This window comes from Cetorhinus maximus, chromosome 15 (genome assembly GCF_964194155.1).
Source record: "Cetorhinus maximus chromosome 15, sCetMax3.hap1.1, whole genome shotgun sequence".
Taxonomy (NCBI): Eukaryota; Metazoa; Chordata; class Chondrichthyes; order Lamniformes; family Cetorhinidae; genus Cetorhinus; species Cetorhinus maximus.
In genome coordinates, this window is record NC_135893.1 from 46540865 (window position 1) to 46562767 (window position 21903).

General features: G+C 41.0%; 1 protein-coding gene across 2 annotated transcripts in view; it reads right to left on the minus strand.

Moving 5' to 3' along the window:
* Positions 1-1327: 1327 nt before the first annotated feature.
* fam234a (family with sequence similarity 234 member A) overlaps positions 1328-21903 on the minus strand; it is a 44198-nt gene continuing 23622 nt past the window's right edge. For both annotated transcript variants that reach the window (XM_078558318.1, XM_078558319.1), the window contains 6 exons: positions 18883-19033; positions 17203-17349; positions 15952-16033; positions 15237-15386; positions 14167-14278; positions 1328-6381 (listed from right to left, as the gene is read on the minus strand). In XM_078558318.1, coding sequence (XP_078414444.1) covers positions 6173-6381; positions 14167-14278; positions 15237-15386; positions 15952-16033; positions 17203-17349; positions 18883-19033 — 851 coding nt within the window. In that variant the 3' untranslated portion in view covers positions 1328-6172. The remainder of the gene's footprint in view (positions 6382-14166; positions 14279-15236; positions 15387-15951; positions 16034-17202; positions 17350-18882; positions 19034-21903) is intronic.

The window sequence follows — 21903 nt, forward strand, 5'->3', positions numbered from 1 at the left end:
GTCATCTATGACCAAGCAAATTCTGTATCCATCTTGCCAGCTCACCTCTGATCCCGTGTGACTTTACCTTCTGTACCAGTCTGCCATGAGGGACCTTGTCAAAGGCCTTACTGAAATCCATGTAGATAACATCCACTGCCCTTCCATTGTCGATCATCTTTGTCACTTCCTCGAAAAACTCGATCAAGTTAGTGAGACATGACCTCCCCTTCACAAAACCATGCTCCCTCTCACTAATACGCCGATTTGCTTCCAAATGGTAGTAAATCCTGTCATGAAGAATCTTCTCCAATAATTTCCCTACCACTGACGTAAGTAATAATAAGGAATAGTCCAAGTTTGATTCCTGGCCTGTGTTCAGTTAGTTAATTAAGCACATCCATGCTCAGGAGGAAACAAAACATAGCCAAAGTGGATTTTCAGTCACTCTATCTGGTAGGATCAGCTATGCTGTTGCCTTCCAGAAGGACAGGCTTGACAACACTCACTGCCCAGATTTGTAAAAGAATAGTCATTTGGTCCATATCACCTATTCATTTCCACTACAACTGAAACCTTTATCTATGGTTTCATCACTTCCAGGTTCTACCCTAACGTCCTTCCCACTGAGCTCCTGAGTTCCACTGTTCACAAGCTCCCAACTCATTCAAACCTCTGCTTGCCCACTTCTATTTTGTACGAGGTCCTGCTAATTTATCCTGATCAATAATCACTGGCTCCTCATGCTCCAGTTCTTATTAACATCCTCATAAAATCTTAGAATTTAGAGCACAAGAGGCAGCCATTTACACCAATGTGCCTATGCTGGCTCTTCAGCTGGAGTAATCTATTGTAATCAGATTCAACAACCATTCTACTATACCGTTCTGATTTTCATTTCAAATGCTTCTCCTATTCCCTTCTAAATGATTCCGTGCATTCTGCCTTAATAGTCACAACTCAATTGCCTCAGCATCTTCAAACTTCCCACAGCTCAAGGTAGGGTCACCCCCTCCATTCACCTTCTCAGTTAAATATTTCAGCTGGTATTGGAAACTATTATGTAAGTATTACATGTTTATCACAGCTACTTTTTATTTCCACAGCTTCCTGTTTTCTTTACTCATTACAGTTAAATTTTGAAAAAAAAATGTAAATATAAAGGTATGTTTTCAGTAATCTGAGCTTGCTTATGTTCTATACATGTGTAGCTACACTTGTTGATTGGTTTAAGTGTGATACAAGTATTTAAATCCATTTACTTGAATTCAGTTAGAATTCAAACACACAAATTCACAAAGTCATGACAAATAAAAGGATTTTTAGCCTCTGTGATTACATCAACAGATTATTTTGCAGGATGAAACAGAAGTATTTATTGTAAGCCACATTACAGACACTTACAGCACTTCCCACCACATTCATTCTTTGAACAAAAGTTTCATTGTAAAATTTTGGAAAAACAGTGCAAAGTACAGAAAAAGGACTGTATGGGTCTTATAAAAGCAAGGCACCTAAAGAGTAAGCACCTCATTTCACAATCAATTTAATAGATTAAAGTATGGACAATAGAATAACATATTTCTCCTTAAAATCCGTATATTTAAATATATACATTGAAGAAAATGACCAACCATGAACCTAATGCAGTTATACTGTCAAGGTAACTGATACTCTTTGTGTATATATAAAATCCCCTATGAGGAAGAATACAATATGAAATCATTTTGGCACTTCAATTATGTAATTTTTTTGGTAATTTTTTTAAAATCAAATTAATTTTCCTATTTTTATACTTTTATGTATTAGTACTCTTCTTCTGGTCCACAATCAGGCTTTGATTCAATTGTTAATAATTTACATGACTTGTTCATGCTTTATTCAATGAGCGTTTTTGAGGTAAATATTAAAATTAAGGGTTTTAAATTCCCAAATTTAGTAATTTCTATCAGTCTTGTACAGATTAAAAAATAACTTTAGATAGAACAGTATTTAACATATAACAGGTGTAAGAATCTTACTACCCAGCTATATCAAGCATTTCAGAAATGTAAAGACACTTGTCCTCGGTTTCTGTTTGAAGCCAACTCACTTTTTAAACTTAGTTAAAACATCAAATTTATTGACATGAAATCACTAGCACAAAGTTCAAGCTGCCAGAAACAATTCATTTTTCAGTGACCTCAAAAGCAAATCTGCCTTTCTTCCCCATAGCTATTTCAAGTTCCCTCTGAGAAAGACTTGCATTTGTATGGCACCTTTCATGACCTCAGGACATCATAAAGCACTTTACAGCCAATGAAGTACTTTTGAAGTGTTATCACTGTTGTAATGTAGGAAGCACGGAAGCCAAATTTTCACACAGCAATCTCCCTCAAACAGCAATGAGATCATTACCAGATATCCTGGGTATTTTAAGTTATACAAAAGTAAAACCTCAGATGTTGGAAATCTGAAATAAAAACAGAAAATGGTGGAAATGCTCCGCAGCTCTGGCAGCCTCCTTGCAGAGAAAAACAGGGTTAACGTTTCAGGTCAATAATCTTCCATCAAAATCAGAATCTGAAGAAGGGTTATCCACCTGAACTGATAACTCAGTTTCTCTTCTACAGATGCTACCTGGTCTGCTGAGTATTTCCAGCATTTTCTCTTTTAAGTTATGCTGGTTGAACAATAAATATGAACTGGGGAGAACTCCCCAGCTCTTCTTTGAATAATGCTATGGAACACTGTACCTTTGCCTGAGAGGATAGGGCCTTGGTTTAACATCTCATCTAAAAGATGACACCTCAAACAGTGTAGGACTCCTTTGGCACTGCACCACTTAGTCATGGATAAAAATTTACTGCCCACTCTTTCAAAAATTTCAGCAGTCAGTTCTATTTGCTGTAATAAAATAATTAATTACTCCAGTAATTTCTTGTTTAATCCAGCTTGCCCATTATACAATGCTGCTACATTCCATAGGTTATATTTTTCTCCAATGTAATAAGACGTGAATTTTGTGTTCAATACTAGTGATCAAATCTCTGAAGGTCATTTAGCACAGTTTCATCAGCAGCAACACCTCATTTACAAAGCTGGAGCTGCCATTAGCAACAGGTATTTAAACAACCTCAGAAATGTCAGATCCTTAGTTATTCCAATCTTCCCTTCTGCATATGAATTAAGCTACCAATTTTAAATTGAAACTTATTTTTACCGAACCACTATTATCTAATTTACCTCATCCTCTTCCTAATGCTTCTCAAACTTGATAATGCATCAGCTAGATTTGTCTATTAATAATGAAAACCTGGGAGGTAGTAACAAGCAGTAGGAATTTAATAGTAATCCTGGAATAATCCATTTTGTGTTGTGGGGAGCTTAATTTTAATCAGTGCACTACATGCATGATTAAGTTCAGAATAAGGTACAGTGTTCATTTATCCATTGGTCAACAGTGATCTCATTCTCCTGAAAAATGTTAAATCAATCAATCAGTCTCCAGTGAGTGCTTGAAAAGACTAACTCTTAAAATAATTAGTATTTATTTGTACTGAGATGAGATGAAAAGAAAAACTAAATATTGAAAAAAGTCCAAAATATAGAACATGGTAGAAATACAAAGCATATCTATCTACACACATTTTAACCATATTTCAAATTTGGGATGACTAGATTTAATTTTTAAAAAATCATGGTGGATTGTACAGTTTTACTTAAATAAACTGACCATAAATACATATGATACAAGTACAAAATATATTACGACATTTTATATAACACCATGTTTACCTAAATTGCTTCTAATTCCATTCTGGCTAATGGAGCTAATTTCTTAGTCTTCACCATAGCACGAGGCTAGTGTTTCAGGTACATCTCCCTAAAGCATGTTCCTTATTTTAAAACACTCATGCAGTGTGTACTCTTTCCAATGCAGTACACAAGGAAAAAAATACATTGTTGTTTCATTCCTTTTAAATTAATATTTCTGCATTGTATAACCACATTGTAATGCGGTAATAAACATTCAAAGATTCTCTCTCTAATTGGCACAAAACGTTTGTTATGCTTCAGTTTCATCAACTAAAGGGAAAAATATAGAAATGTTAAAACAATGCCTTTACATAGTATCTACCACATTGTGAGAGGGAGAGAATTAAAAATTAGAAATTGCAAAAGGCGACCCCAACCTACTATTTACATGCCTGCCATTATTTTTATGGCAGTGGCTTAAGAGCTGTCTTGAAGAGTTGGGACTCATACTTAAATCAGGTTCCCAGCAGTTGGGTTAAATTTAATGGTTGCTGACCAAGTTCCCTAGGACTCAGGAAACCTGCAGCTAAATGGGGAATGGAGTAGCTGGCTCACAGGCAATGCTTTTTAGAGCATTGCTTGTGAGTCAAGAGAAGTAGGAAAGCTCAAGCAAACCTTCCAATCATGGCTTCTCCTCACTGCTGTGATATGCTGCCTTCACCTTCGATCTGCGATCCAGAACCTTCTGCCCCACCAACTTGAGGACTCCTCACTGCCCACGCTTAGACCCACAATCCTTGCCTCCCAATTGTCGGTCCAACTCACACCTCCCTTTCAAACTCCCAATCTTTTCCTATTGTCAGGGACTGTCCCCAGTGGTTCCCAGATGAGCTCTGTCCACCTGTCATGCAGGAAACAGAATAGGCAAATGATAATGAGGTCCTGCCATTAAATTTAACAGGACCTCCGATTCCTCATATTTCTGAGTTTCCCCTCCCCCTGGCAAATATCCCAGCCAATGAGTTTTTCTTTGCGGGTGTAGCAGGGGTAAAATACGAAAGCAGTGAATAAAATATCTCCATCTGGTCCACCTACATTTTAGCTACCCTTTAAAGAATATCAACATGTATACATCGTAATCAGTTCTTCCTGACATAATTCAAATGTAGGGAATAAAAATATATATGCTTTCCCACCACCCCCTCCCCACAAAATGTTTATTTGAGTGAATCAGGTGTCACAGAGGGGAACAGTCCCTTGTATCTGATGGTGGTATCATGCTGGAGGATGATCCTTTGAATGTGGAGGTTGGTGGGTGGAAGGTGTGGTTAAGGGGAACTCTATCGTGGATCTGGGAGGGAGGGGAAAGGATACGAGCAGAAGTGTGAGAAGTGAGTCGGACAAGGTTGAGGGCCCTGTCAACCACAGTGGAGGGGAATGATTTTGAATGGCTGCATGTAATTTGACTAATTAATAAGTAACATATTAATTCTCAAGGGGGTGCATAGGCTTTCTTCTCCAATGTGCTGTTCTTGTTGCAAATACATTTGAGATTTAAACTCCCTGTTTCAATAAAGATTGAAGGAATACCATTCACTGATCCCATTGTATACAAACAATGCCCAGAGACTTGGCAATGTACTAATTAAAATATCAGGTGTCCAATATCATAACTGGTGCCTACGTTTTAATTTGCAAGTATATAAGAACATGGTAGTCAGCCTAAAATTGCACTGTCAGATATGGTAATTTATTTCCCAAGTGACTGAGATCAAGTAATGTAAATTTCAGATAATATTCAGACTCTTGAAGAGAATGAGATTATTTAGAGAGGTAGCTTAAAGATTAATTCAAATATTGAAAAGTTCCAGAACTGCTTTGCTTTGCATTTCCTTGGTGTTTTTTTGGGGCACACATAATTTATACTAATTAATAGGGTAACATTTTACTTGTGTTTCAAATAAGGAAAAAACCCACAAACGAGTCAGAGAGGTTAAAGTTGTGCCTTCTGAATTCAAGTCATGTGATCAAAAAGATGCTTTTCAAATCAAATATGAAGCAAAATGCTTGCAATTCAAAAACTTTGGATTTAATTAATAAAATTATAACAAAGACCACGGTTTGCTCAATGCAATAAGATAATGAAAGATATCAATGAGTACCGCTGTAATAGTTACTCTAATTGTTTGTGTTAAGGGAGGGAGCTTAGCCTTTTTAAATTCCAATTTTGTTTTAAGATTTAATACCAATTTTGGATTTCCCTTTTGGAAGCTCTTAGATGAAATTCTGAAGCCAGGAGGTTAAATTATTAACAGTCTTCAAAGTACTCCTAAAATACAATATTTTGCAAGCAACTGTTTTTGGTCAGCAAGAAATAAAACAAAAAATAATTTATATAGATAAATATATCTAGTAATAAAAAGAGAAGCACGTTTGTTCATTGATTTTTTTACCATTAGCTGCGGTATCGCATTCTATAGAAGTATTCCTTGATTTCGTCATCACTGAAGTCATCGTGCCCCTCGTTTAGTCGTCTAACCGTGCTCAAAGAGATGGCTTCCTTCAGTTTTTGTTTGGTGATTGTCAGTGGTCCTGGATTACTTCCTATAGGTTGCCCCATCATCAGTACATTGCAAGCATGTCTACTTTGTTCAAATAAAGCAGCTGCAATAAAATGTATGATACTGTTGTATTTTTCTCTTAGGAGTAGTAATAATAATTCCATACCATCAAAATGACATTTAAGTAACAGTGGTAAAAATAGCAGGTATGTGATAATTACAAATACTTTAAATTCATACATTTCCCCAACTTTTTTCTCCCCATTTTAGACTGTTGACTTTCATTGGATCTCAGTTCATCAACCTATTTTTAAAACATATATTTTTTATGACTATTATGGGCAGAATTCTTAATCAGTTGACAGAAGGTATGAGTGTCATTTTAACCTCACCCGCCTGACAAGAACTGGGTAGACGTCCATTTTACAAACTGTTTCCCATTGGGCAGCTATGGTTAAAATTTACCCTCTACATTACTGCTGACCAGAATTAACCTGGCACTTGTACAGGAAGGTAATCCGCTCCCCATATAATGCCTGTTTTAACGATCTTACGGAACTGGGCTCTGCAGAGGGGACTCCTTGCACCTGTGAGGGGCGGTGGTGGGAGGGGTGAAGTCGGGGGAAAAAAGCAAAATTATGAAGGTTCTTTGGCAGAGTTGGGTGGTTGAGAGCTATCTGTTGAAAAGGTGGGTGACGAGGGCTACCTGTTGAAAAGGTGGCTCATGACACCTCTCCGCCACTCAAGAACATGAGGCAGAGCAGCGTTACAATACGAGCCACGTCTCCACAAGAGCGTACTGTGCGCAAAGGGCTGTTTCACTTCCTGACCTGGAACGCTGTTATTAGACATCTGATATAATCATTGTTTTTGGAGCTATCTCCAAAAGAAATTGAAAACCTTGTTTCTCTTGTGCCTATTAGAGTAAAAGGTGGTCTTCTAGATTTAATTCTTTATATTTGAACTTCTAAATATCCAAAATGACAGTTCTGCATGTTTAAAATGGGACACAGAATTCCCTTTCAAGGGCAACTGACTATCTACATTCGATGACAGATAGATTACAGCCCTACTGGGCACAAGTGCCACAGTCACTGATTAAGGAAGAACTGAACAATATTCATGGGCTGATAACCAGATTTTATGCTGGTCCTGAGGGACTGGGCTATGATCAGGTAGAGTTATAACTCCTCACACTTGAGCAAGGATGATCGCAAAATTACAAAGGGTTCTGTGATGAGAGAGGGAATATTTACATGAACTGGTTTGCATTTTCTGATTTGTATCATTGCTACTAATTACTCCTAACTATTCTTTGTTCTATATACATAAATCTGCTTGAAGTTTTGTCTAGATGATATTGAACACCCTTAGATTTGCTAATAACATGGGCTTCACTGGAAATGCAGACTTTTTACATAGCAGGATTTTGAGGTGGTCGGGCAGGCGCAGTGGGCGAGCCGGGAAATGGTTCGCTGCCCGCGATCGGCCCCAACCACAATTTCATGCTGGCGGGCAAATTAAGGCCCCCCCAGAATGATATTTGCAAGTTCAGGGTGCTCCGCACTGGTCGGGAAGGGCCAAGCAGGGGCGGGGTCCTGTCGGCCGCTGGGTCCAATGGCTACTCGGCAGCCAGTTTATAAATGGCCCAGGCAGCCCCTGGAAGGCTGCCACGGAAGGATATCTGTTCTGCTGTCTCAATATTGAAGTTATAGAGTCGAGTGTGGCTGGGCATGGCAGGCGGGAGGGCAGGTGGGCACTCAGTCCCTCGCCTTTCAGACGAGTGCCTCCCATCCTCCTGGAGGTGGCGGCTGACAAGTGGGACACCCTTGTCCCCAGAGATGGGAGGAGGAGGCCAATGCGCCTCACCAAGAGGGCAAGGGAGGAGGTGGCAGCAATGGTGAGCAGCCATGTAGTGCGGAGCACATGGATGCAGTGCGAGAAGTACTTCAATGACCTGCTGTGCTCAGAAAAGGTGAGTGCCATGTTGGCATGGGTTAGTGTGCAGAAATGTTAAGGTCTGGCCATCCCCCTGTGGACCTCAGGGGTGCTAGAGTCTGAGTACCAACTGTTAATGACACTGGAGCTGGCCAAGGGGGTGAGCCATGGCTGCTTGGGCTGAGTGCCTTGCTGCTCGAGGGCCATGACTCGGATGTGCCCTGCGAGGTGCTTTTCAGATGGGGTGACAAGGCTGCAATGGCGCTGCAGGTAGAGAGTGGACTGATCAATGCTCCTCTGTCCTTTCAGGGGAAGATGAGCCATAACCGGAGAGGTCACATACGGGCAGAGGCCCGCCCAACCTGCTGCTGCTCAGCATGTTTGAGCAAGACGCCCTAGAGTTCGAGAGCTGGCACGCTTCCCGTGCAACCGGGCGTGGAGAGACCAGGGTGCTGGATGAAGGTAAGGGCACAGAGGTGAGACTTTTGGATAGTGCAACCATTCTAGTGTAGTCTCTTCATTGATGAGAGCCTCGAACCTGGGGTCCCCAATGATCATCGAAAGACGATGGTACCATGATGCAGATCTCCATTGTCTCACCAGGGTGCCTAGCATGCACAGTGACAGTGTGGTGTCTTTAACTAATGACATGTCTTTGTTCTCCCTTATAGATTCGCCAGCACGCACTCGCTATCTGGACCCCGAAGGGCCACCCCTGACAACGGAGGACCACTGGACTTCACTTGCACCTGCGTCACACCCGCTCTCTGAAGCAGGCACCAGCGCAGATACCAGCACCTCGGTGGGCATTATACCAGCAGCTAGTATCTCAGTGCACATTGGTGAGGGGACTTCACACTCACTTGAGGTGCAGGTGGAGGCAGAGAGTACCCAGGACACCAGCAGTCGGAAGACCGCTGGAGACCAGAATGATATCTCCAAAACGATATAGATGGGTTGGTGGAGTGAGCGGTAAAGTGGCAGATGGATTTTAACATAGAGAAGTGTGAGGTCATACACTTAGGGAGGTCAAACAGTTACAGGGATTATACAATAAATGGGAACATACTAAGAGGGGTAGATGAAGTGAGAGATTTTGGCGTACAAATACACAGGTCCCTGAAGGCAGCAGTTCAAGTAGACAAGGTTGTAAAGAAGACATATGGAATGCTCTCCTTCAATGGCAGAGGTATAGCATATAAAAGTAAGGATATAATGTTGGAATTGTATAAAACACTGGTGAGGCCACAACTGGAGTATTGTGTGCAGTTCTGGTCACCACATTACAGGAAGGATGTAATAGCTCTGGAGAGAGTGCAGAGGAGGTTTACAAGAATGTTGCCAGGGTTAGAAAAGTGTAGCTATGAGGAGAGATTGGATAGGTTGGGGTTATTTTCCTTAGAATAAAGAAGGCTGAGAGGTGACTTGATTGAGGTGTACAAAATTATGAGGGGAATAGATAGAGTGGACAGGATAAAATTGTTTCCCTTGGTGGAGAATTCTAGAACCAGGGGACATAGATTCAAGATAAGTGGCAGAAGGTGTAGGAGGGACATGAGGAAGAACTTTTTTTACACAGAGGGTAGTGGGCGTCTGGAATTCGCTGCCCAAGTTGGTGGTAGAGGCAGAAACTCTAAACTCTTTTAAAAAGTACCTGGATCTGCGCCTTAATTGCTGTAAGCTGCAGGGCTATGGACTGGGTGCAGGAAGGTGGGACTGGAAAGGGCACCTGGGTGTCCTCAGGCTGGCATGGACAAGATGGGCCGAATGGCCTCCTTCTGTGCTGTAACTTTTCTATGGTTCTATGGATGCTCAGTGGAAGGCTGATGATGAGCCTCTGGAGTCGTCCATTCGGCGAAAAATGCTGGATGTCCAGAGCGATGTGTGGGAGGATCTGGAGGGTCCATGAGGGTATGCATGTCATGGTCTCCGTTTTGGAGAAGTCCATATGGAGGGTGAGCACTGCGTTGACTCTCATGATCAAGTGAACTGCCTCCTCCATTGAGAGAGTGGCGACTCTTACGGAGAGGCAGCTCCAGAGACAGAATGAGGGGTTCCTGGGGATGCGCTCGGACCTGCAAGCCCTCACACAGGCACTGAGCTCAGATGGACAGTGCCATGTGGGAGATGGATGAGGCACCCAGTATCCCAGTGAGGTGCCCGTACATCAATGGTTAGTAGAGAGGTCCAAAGCGACCTCACGTTGGTGCATGAGCTGCCTGTCGTCTTTGCGGGTTCCTCTCAGGCCACTCTGGACAACGGCAACAGCTCCTCCGCCCCTCTGCCAGTGACCATCGCATCTGATGAGGTTGCGATGACTGGGGAGATGCCAGATGTGCACTGGCCGCACCCTCCCAGGTGGGGCCAGCACAGGCTCCAATGGCCAGAGGATGACCACCAAGGTCATCAAGACCAACAAGGCAACAGGCTGTCTCCAATGCGGGACTCAATGAGGGCGGGCACCAAGACGTAGCACTTGCAAACGTAAATTTAACACACCCTGAGCACGAGAGGGATAGTTCACAGGTGATTTTCTGTTCAATTATGTTTGGTTTATATGTCTGCTGGGTTGGACAACAACACCAGTAATTGCAATGTCTTAATGATTTCAATGTGACAATAACATTAAATTTGCTTTAGTTCTGATGGCCTGAGTATGTTTCACATTTTTTCTTTCTGATGCAGGGTGCGCCAGTATGTAATGCTGGATACTTTATTGCACAGGCATCGAGTGGACTTTGGGTGCAAATGAAAGGGTCCTTTCAGACATCCAGGATGGAGGCGGCAGCCCTGGCGTGAGGCTGAAGCTGAACTTTGGTAGCCTAGCTGAAGAAGTATTGGATCAAGGCATTCCTGGTGTCTCTGCCTCCCTGAAGATCTGAGATCTGCCTCCACACACTCAGCATTCTCCTCACTGTGCTCCTCTTCTGACTCATTACCGGATTCATCCTCTGTGGTCTGTGCAGCTGCGTCAAGATCCTCTTCCTCCAGTGGGTTCCCCCTTGCCAGTGCCAGATTGTGAAGAGCGCAGCATACAACCACTATCAGTGACACCCGCTCTGGGGGATATTGTAGTGCACCCCCTGAACGTTCCAGGCATGGGAAGCACATCTTGAGAAGACCTATGGTCCTCTCTATCACTGCCCTGGTGGAGACATGACTCGTATTGTAACACTGCTCTGCCTCATGTTCTCGAGTGGTGGAGAGGCGTCATGAGCTGCCTTTTCAACAGATAGCCCTTGTCACTCAGCTGCCATCCATCCAGTCGGGCTGGAGCACTGAAGAGCCACGGCACCTGGGAGTGTCTCAGGATGTAAACGTCATGGGAGCTGTCTGGGTACCTTGCACAGACTTGTAGAATCTGCATCCTGTGATCACACACTATTTGCACGTTCATGGAGTGGAAGCCCTTCCTGTTGACGAAGGCCCGTCCCGCTGGTGCCTTGCTGGCCACATGTGGGCAGTCAATTGCACCCTGAACGCCGGGGTGGGGGGGGGGGGGGGGGGGGGGCAGGGGGCGGATACAGCAATCGCTGCAAAGCCTCTGGCTTGCTTCATCCGTACGGAGGTTGAGGGCCACTGTGACCCTCAGAGCCACTGGGGTGTCCACCCACACAGTCGGAGCTGATCTCAGGCCCAATCATCTGACAAATGGAGGTCACTGTCTCTCTTGAGAGGCGGAGCCTCCTTCGGCATTGCACCTCGGACATATTGAGGTAGCTGCATCACCGCCTGTAAACCCTGGCAGCAGGATAGTGGTGTCTTCTGCAGCCCGATCCACTTTGGACTTCCTGCTGGCCCTGCACCCCTTGTGCCTGCGCCTCTGCTCCCACAGTTCGCTCCCCTGGAAGCTGCATTGGGACACCGGGCCTCCTCTCACCTCTGCCCTCTCTCCTCCTCAGAGAAGGTGTCACCAGCAGAGACCACAGTCCCCATTTCCAGGGCAAGAGAAGGCTGCCTGATACCCGGAAGGGTCCACAAGGTCTGAATCCTCCAGGGGCCTTTGAAGCACCAAGGAGACCGGAAATGAAGCCTGGAAATGCTAACAATGAAGCCCCGAACAGAGATGAAGCTGCCAAGTACCATTAGGTCACCAGCAGCAAACTATGTACCAAACTCCTCACCACTCACACTGGCAATGCTGCTCACCCCTTTTATCCTGTCCATGGATGGGGTTTTTGAAATTGTCAGCTGGCTGCCTGCCTGTTTTGCCAATGCAATGAGCACAAAATCGCACAGGCAACAAAAAAATCGGCGTCAATTGGCTTTTTAGTCGTCTTAAGTGGCCTCTTAATTAATGGCAGGTACGGCTCCGGCACCCGCTCGTGCCCCGCTGAGCGAAATATCGCGTGAGCATACATGACATCGGGACACTCCCCCAATGTCATCGCGCGCTATTTTATGCTTGAGCATGTCCATACGTCGAGCTAAAAATTCTGCCCCAAGTTTAACTGTATAACGGTAAGCTTGTGTGCTTAATTTTCTGCTCTCTACTTCAAAGTGCTGCAGGTAATGGCAGTGTCCCTGCTGCTATTTTGGATGAATGTGCCAAATGTTTTTTATAACTGTAGAGAACCTTTTGGTCTGTTATACCTAGTTATGCCTTTATCAAAGCAGCTCTTGTGGGAACTATTTATATATTGATTTGACAGTCGTTTGGTAGGACAGAACCCGAGTATTCCTGAAAAAAAAGACATGCTGAAACTTTTCATCTTGCACTCATCAGGACACTTCTCAAGAATACCAATATAAGAGGAAAACAACGATTTATACTGTATGAGAAGAGAGTACTGATTGGTTGGCAAGTGGACTCTGATTGGTAGGGGCGTTGCCATGGAGAATACACCAATTTATGGTGACTGACAGTTAACTGTCAAACATTGTTTGAAATTTAAATCAAGCAGCTTAATCCTGATTGGTCAAGGCACTGCCCTCAGGAATGAGCCAGCGAATGGCTGCCACTTATTTTGTTTAGCTGAAACAGGCACAATGTGTGTACATGTTCTTTCTGTCTGCAAAGAACGGGGCCCTGTGTATTAATATATGTAGCTTGGCAGTTAACTGTTAGTTGCCATCAATAGGTGCATTCTCCATGGCAATGCCTCTATCAAGCAGAGTCCATCTGCCAACCAATCAGCATTCTCTTCTCATATAGTATAAATTGTTGTTTTCCCCTTATATTGGTATTCTTGCAAAGTGTCCTGATGAGTGTAAGACGAAAAGCTTTGACATGTCTCTTTTTTCATCAATACTCAAATCAATGTATGTTTGAGGACATACATTAATATTTAAATTAAGCAAAGATTGTCAGGATCATGTCCAATTCATTCTTAGTCTCTACAAATTGTCACACAAAACAAAGTATGGTATTAGTTAAGTTTATCAGTAACCAATGATAGAAATTCATTTACAACACAAAAACAAAAATAAAAATACCTGGAAAAACTCAGCAGGTCTGACAGCATCTGCGGAGAGGAATACAGTTAATGTTTCGAGTCCGTATGACTCTTCAACAGAACTAAGGAAAAATAGAAGAGAGGTGAAATATAAGCTGGTTTAAGGGGTGGGGGTGGGACAGGTGGAACTGGATAGAGGGCCAGTGATAGGTGGAGATTGCCATAAGATGTCATAGATAAAAGGACATATGGTGTTGACCTCTTTGTCCTTTTGTCTATGACATCTTTTGGCAATCTCCACCTATCACTGGCCCTCTATCCAGCACCCCCTTAAACCAGCTTATATTTCACCTCTCTTCTATTTTTCCTTAGTTCTGTTGAAGAGTCATACGGACTCGAAACGTTTATTATATTCCTCTCCGCAGATGCTGTCAGACCTGCTGAGTTTTTCCAGGTATTTTTACTTTTGTTTTTGTTTTGGATTTCCAGCATCCACAGATTTTTGCTTTTATCATAGAAATTCATTTTATCCATGATATGATAAAATAACTTACTGGTATAGGCAAGCACATTCTCAGTACTGTTTTTTAGCTCCAGAATGATGATTGGATGTGATGGATGAACCATATAGAGATAATGTCTCTTCTTAGTTAAATCTTCAGACACCTAAGTAATAAAAATGATTAAAACATACAGCATTAATAAATTATTTTAAAAGAGGAACAGTAATAGATTAATGGCAAAAAGATTGAAATAGGTGGCTCATTTGAAGAAAAACATCAGCACAGAATGATGGGTTAAATTTTTCAAGTCCAGTGGAGGTGGGTTAGGATGTGGACTGAGGTTGATGCCTGGCCGTTGCCTGGAGATGGTCTCCTGGCAACAGACCGGTGTACCAGTATGGCCTCCTTTAAATCCCCCCCTCCCAGAACTACAAGTCTTCATTAAACAAGGGCGGGATAGCCTAGACAATTGCTTTCAAAGTGAAGACTGAGCTTATGAAGCAATCAGGTGCTTAGCCCTTGGTTTCTCTTTTACTCCTTCACCCAGCATATTATTCACCATGATAGCATATGTGGTAGTTTTGCTAACTCTACAAGTAGTGCTTGCAAGAAAAAAAAATACCAGTAATAAACACATGTAGTATAAGAATAATTTCTGATTTTAATAGTTATTTTATAAGGAAAAAAGTCAAGCTGACTTGTTATTTAAGTCTCCAGTTTTCCAAGACAGCTATGAATGAGTTCTGGAACACTTTTTGCTGAACATTGAGGTAAAAGACTGCATTTAGTGCAGTAATGCATGCATACATGAAGTGCTGCATCAATCAGCAAGTCCCAGATTATAGACATATGTTCTCCTAATATAAAACATTAGTTTCAACCTTTCACTAGCAGAATCCTACTTGACAGTTTGAATAAAAACATTCTAGGCAGTTAAATGCTATGTAGTTTGTACACTTCACATTAGCTGAAAATATCTCATAACAACAACATTGGCACTAATTTAACAAGGCACTGATGTGTTGTTCTTGCTAAGTATCTTGTATCCAAGTTCTTCTTGTTTAGTATCAAATCCAAATTTCACATAAACATTGTTTTACTAGTATCAATAACAGACTTACAGAACCATTGGCTTGGGTTGGAAGTTCACCCCAGAAAAGAAAAATTGACTGGGATACAGTGTTGATGGAAGATGGGCTTGGACAGTTTTTTCTGCAAATTAAATCTTCCTCCCACAGTATCTTGCCATTTTTACCATCCACAATCGTAACCTTGAGAACAAATCAGTCACAGATATTTATGTTTCTCAGCAAAATTATAAAACAAACCCAACTTAAAGTAATTTTTTTAACATTAACATGGAGCTAACTACTTATACAATTTACTTCAAATGCTTAGTAGCTGTTTTCTAGTAGAGTTGGTACCGGTTCCTTTACTTTTTAGAAGAAAATTACCATTTTTCACATCTAACATTCATCTTATTATCCATTTTTGTTTCTCAAACAAGATATAAGGTAACTCATCTGTTCCCAGGTCACTGCTATTTGAGTTAATCATGTGGAGGGTGCACAAGATGGATTTCTGGGTCAGTTACTGATCTTTATTTATATATGTCTTCTTTTCAAAAGGGACAAACCTAGGGTCTGCCCCTCAGGTAACTTGTTGTATGGAAAACTACATGTATCAATTTACCTCTTGGAGCACCCAAGACAAGTTAAAACACACTTTTCATACCCTACTGAATTCTAAATTAAATAACATCATTAAAATACATAGCCTAAAAATTCAAATAAATGGGTTATGTGACATTATATGGAAGTATTTCTGATATCAAACCTTCTTTTTGTTCTTTTCAATGAAATCTTCTATTAGAAAATCAAAAACATCATCCATGTTAAAGTATCCAGACACTGGTGCACTGAAAATAAAAATTATACAAAATATTATTTATGTTTACCAGTTGTAATAAATGCTGCACACTAAAATTCTTCCTAGCAAACCTAATCCATCTGCATTATTTGCAATAAAATTTAGCTTAACAAAAAATATATTAAAAAAAATAATGGCAACTGAATTTTGGGATTTTATCCACCATTTTTGCACAGAAAGCATTTAGGCAAAAGTTATGTTTAAGGGTTATGTTTTAACACAAAATATAAACACTTTTTCTAAAAAAAAAGCACTGATTCAAAGGGTAGCTAAGATGCAGATGAGTTAAGATTAGATGTTTCCTCAAAGACAGTAATTAGCAAACAATTTGTTAGTCTGTCTCAGCAATCCATGAGTAACTTCCAGTCATTGTATAAGGCTCCTATTCAGGGCTATCGAAAGGTGGGTGTCTGGCATAGACCATCCTTCAAGTTGCGAACATGAGATTAGTAAGACAGGTAGTCTTTGTAAATAGAAAGCTGTGAGGACAAACTTTCGCCAGGCTGAGGAGGAAAATGTTAGGAGTAATTTTAAGTCAAACATGACAACTCATGGATAAGCGGGAGGGGACAGGAGGCGGTACATTTGTTTTAATATGCAAATATAAGTTGCATTCATTGAATAGAGTATGTCTGATGATAATTGGTGCTCTGCATGTTCACTCGCTGTGAACTAAAGCGGCTTAGCAATTCGTACCTGGCCTCAATCAAGTATTTACTTGATCCACTTTCGAAGAGACTAGAGAGAGAAGTGGGGGAATGTGCAAAAGACACACATCTCCATAAATACAAACAACTCTATTATGGTTGTATCATATGACTAGCAGCATGGTAGAAGGTGAACTGGATTGTCCATGGTCCTTTTTTTTTTGTCTAGCAATCCTATTTTCCTATCTGGTTCACATAAGACGATACAATTGTTATATGCCTGCAGTACACCATCTTATAATTACATATGGGCAATACAAATTCACTCTATGCACAAAATGCATGGGGTTCCCATTTTACCAATGGGTTACCAATGATTATAAGATGCCAAAACCCTATACTTATAACAGTCCTAGTGACTCTAGATTTACTAGAAGTCTTAGTCATTGATTAAATAAAAATAAAGATAATAAAGAAGCATTAGTCATAGATTAAATCATAGATTAAATACCCTTGAATTTGAGATATATTATGGTGCCAATAGGTCTGCAGGCTTTGTCCATCCAAAAGCTGAACTATGTCTTTTGTGCTGATTAACAGGTTTCCAGCATTCTTTCCTGGCGCATGCACCTTCTGAAGGTATGTGGCTGTCTTGGAACTGCTTGGAAGAAAAATTGAGGGGAAAAAAACTACAAAAGATTAACAATTCAGACTTTTTTACTCAACGTAAATCATTACCTGATATTACTAATTAAAACCATTAAAACCAGATCTTTGAAGATGTGACAAGCAAAGTGGATAATGGGGATCCTGTAGATGTAGTATATCTGGACTTCCAGAAGGTCTTTGATAAGGTGCCGCACAAAAGATTAATACACAAGATAAGACACATGGAGTTAAGGGTAATATATCAGCTTGGAGAGAGGATCGGCTAACCAACAGAAAGCAGAGAGTCGGGATAAATGGGTCTTTTTCTGGATGGCAAGCTGTAACTAGTGGGGTGCCACAGGGTTCGGTCCTTGAGCCCCAACTATTTACAATCTATATTAATGGCTTGGATTCAGGGGTAGAAGGTACTATAGCTAAATTTGCAGATGACAGCAAAATAGATGGGAAAGTAAGTTGCAATGAAGAAATAAGAAATTTACAAATGGATATGGACAGGTTAGGTGAATGGGCCAAAATTTGGCAGATGGAGTTTAACGTGGATAAGTGTGAGGTTATCCATTTTGGTCGGAAGAATAAAAAGGCGACTTATTATTTAAATGGAGAGAAACTTCAGAATGCTTCACTGCAGAGGGATCTGGGTGTCCTCATGCATGAATCGCTGAAAGCTAGTATGCAGGTACAGCAGGTAATAAGGAAGGCAAATGGAATTTTGGCATTTATTGCTAAAGGAATAGAATATGAACATAGGGAAGTGTTGTTACAACTGTACAAGGCATTGGTGAGACCGCACCTGGAGTACTGTGCACAGTTTTGGTCCCCTTACTTGAGGAAGGATGTAGTTGCACTGGAGGCAGTTCAGAGGAGGTTCACTAGATTTATTCCAGAGACACAGGGCTTGTCTTATGAGGAGAGATTGAGCAGTTTAGGCCTATACTCGCTAGAGTTTAGAAGGATGAGAGGAGATCTAATTGAGGTATATAAGATGCTAAAGAGGTTAGACAAAGTAGACGTGGAGCGGATGTTTCCCCTTCTGGGGCATTCTAGAATGAGAGGCCATAGTTTTAGGATAAGGGGTGGTAGATTTAAATCAGAGATATGGAGGAATTACTTTTCTCAAAGGGTCGTGAATCTGTGGAATTCACTACCTCAGAGTGCAGTGGATGCCAGGACGTTGAATAAATTTAAGGAGGAGATAGACAGATTTTTAATTAGTAAAGGATTGAAAGGTTATGGGGAGAGGGCGGGTAATTGGAGTTGAAATGAGATCAGCCATAATTGTAATGAATGGCGGGGCAGGCTCGAAGGGTTGAATTGCCTACTCCTGCTCCTAGTTCTTATGTTCTTATGTCAATTCCTATCTCATGAAAGCAAAATTTTTGAAGCTTGTCAGGCAACAGTTAATTTACTAAAGTTGATTTCTCCAAAAAATTTCCAGAGTACCCAAATTTGACATAAATTAAAGGCTCCATTTTTTGAAGATATATCATAATTTAGTCAAGAAAATACATATGGACAAACTTACCTATAGATTTCTATCTTTCTAGACACTGGATCAGCCTTTTTCTCCCACTCAGGATCTGATTTAAGAAATTCTGCATTTGGTTTAGCTGCTGTAACTGGTATTCCAGTTGCTTGTACATAAATATCTTTCAGCGCCACTCCTTGTGCAGTTCCTGAGGATTAGGAAAATAGTTTTATTTACTTGTCTTCACACTATAGTTGGTTCTTTATCTGCATGGGAACCGAAGGTTAATATATGACCAAAAGGGTAAGGAGTCCATATATTTTAATGAATCAGGACGCAAGCTACTCTTTATAGGTACTAATAAATTGATAAAAACAGCAACTTTAGGTAATGTCACAAGCTACAGACGTTTACCACAAATGATGAAGCCATTCAACCAATCCTATCACCCTGCCTTTTCCACACAGACTGATATCTTTCTCTGCTTCACAAGTTTATCTGTTCTTTAATTTTTTTTTACTCTGTCTTAAATACTCCATGTCAAAGATTCCATACTCTAGCAACTCTGTACATAAAGAATTTTCTCCTAATTTCTCCTTGAGTTTCGGTGAAATGATGACTCTTCACTATTGATTTCCAACCATGGATGATAGGTTTTCCTTATTCACCCCATCAAATCACTTCCAAATTTCAAAAACCTCTATTAGATTTCCTCTTAGCCTTCTCTGCTGCATTGATAACAGTCCCATTCAATCATTTGTTATAATCTGTCTCTAGGATCATGTTGGTGATTCTACACCAGCTTTTCAAAGAAAGAACTCCTTTTTTATTCTTTCACAGGATCAGGGTGTTGTAAAGGAATTATCATTTTTTCCAAATATTACTGTGGGATATTGAAGCAGGTTTGTGTGTGTGTATGTGTCTGTATGTTTGTGCATGCCTGTGTGATTAATTTAATTAAACTAAAGATGGTCAGACCGCAAGGTTTGAATCATCAAAGGGATGAAGTGTAAAGCAGGCATTTTTGAAATGGAGATGTGTGAGCTAAGATGAAGTCTCAGCAGATACAGTGTGAATGGAATTTGTATTTGTAGATAAATTGAGAGGTTGTTTGATTTTCAAAGGGACATTTTTTTCCTAAAAGTGCTGGCCATAAGGACAACGTGAAAGATTTTTATATTCTGGGAAAAATAACTCCCAAAGCTAGGGTGAAACAATGGGATTTACCGATCAAAAGGGAGAAAATATATTTAAAGGAAGATAGAAAGCTGCATGGGGAATGGCCCTCTGAGATCTTGAGAGGTGGATTGTGCAAAATATACCTGTGAAAAATGGCCAATAGCCACCCCAGAGAGGTGCTGGCTTGGTCCAGAGTGCAAGGTTTTGTTACAAACCTTGGAGTTCCATTGTTTAGTGAAAGGGAGAGAGAAGCTGTGAAATACCTCCCTTATAACAACAGTGGTGATTGGTAGTACTGCTGGATGTTTGAGAGATTAAGAATCTATTCAGACTGTTGCCTGAAAGGGGTGTATAGTTGGAAGTCTAGTTAAGTAGAAATCTTTTGGGAACTGTTATAAAACTAAGGACAGAATTTTTGGGTCAGCGGGCGGCCGCAATCGGTGGGCCCGGGAGCGGTCGGGGAACGGACCGCTGCCCGTTATCAGCCCCTGACCGCAAATTCATGCTGGCTGGCCAATTAACGGCCAGCCAATGTGAAAGGCATACTGAAAGGCTCATCACTACTGGGGTGGGGGCGGGAGGAGGATGAGCGCTGGCGCTGAAGTCAGTGCGGGTGCGGGTGAGCACGGAATGAAAGCTCCCTGAAGGCAGAGAGCTGCCTTAGGGAGCTGAAGAATTTAACTTTAATAAAAACAGATTTTAAAATCCGGAAAAAATGCCCACGCGTCAGAATGAGTCACTGAAACATATGGATGCTGAAATTTGTGTCCAAACATTTTTATCTTTTTTTGTATTCGGGTCAGTTCCTTGGAACAATATGTTGTGAATCCAACCAGGGATCAGGCTATTTTGGGTCTGGTAATGTGTAATGAGGCAGGTTTAATAAATGATCTCAGAGTGAAGGATCGCCTAGGAAACAATGACCATAATATGGTAGAATTTAGCATTCAGCAGGGAGTGAGAAACTTGGGTCAGAAACAACTGTGCTAAACTTAGGGTAATTACAATGGAATGAGGGCAGAGTTGGCTGGAGTAGACTGGGAAAGAAGTTTAGCAGAAAAGACAGTTGATGAACAATGGCAGACGTTTAAGAAAATAGTTCATGACTCTCAACAAAGATATATCCCAGTGAAGAAGAAGGATTCAAGGATCGGAATAAACCAACCATGGTTAACCAAGGAAGTTAAGGATAGTATCAAATTGAAAGAAAAAACATTAACCGTAGCAAAGATTAGTGGTAAGCCAGAGGATTGGGTAAGTTTTAAAAACCAACAAAAGATAACTAAGGAAAAAAAGAGGGAGAAAATAAACTTTGAGGATAAACTAGCAAGTAATATAAAAATAGACAGCAAGTGCTTCTTTAAATATATAAAAAGGAAGAGAGAGGCCAAAGTGAACACAGGCCTCTTAGAGAATGAGGCTGGGGAAATAATAATGGGGAACCAGGAAATGGCAGAGGAGTTGAATAAATACTTTGCTACAGTCTTCATGGTAGAAGATACTAATAGCATTCCAAATATACTAAATAATCAAGGGGCAAAAGGGGGGGTAGGAAATAAATACAATAACTATCACTAGAGAAAAAGGACGAGGGAAACTAATGGGGCTAAAGGCCGATAAGTTCCCTGGACCTGAGGGGTTGCATCCTAGGATATTAAAGGAAGTAGCTACAGAGATAGTGAGTGCACTGGTAGTAATCTTCCAAGAATCCTTAGGTTCTAGAAAAGTCCCAGAGGATTGGAGAACGGCCAATGTAACGCCCATATTCAAAAAGAGAGGGAGACAATAAACAGGTAACTATAGGCCAGTTAGCTTAACATCTGTCATTGGGAAAACGTTGGAGTCTATTATAAAGGATGTAATAGCAGAGCATTTAGAAATACACAATCTAATCAAGCA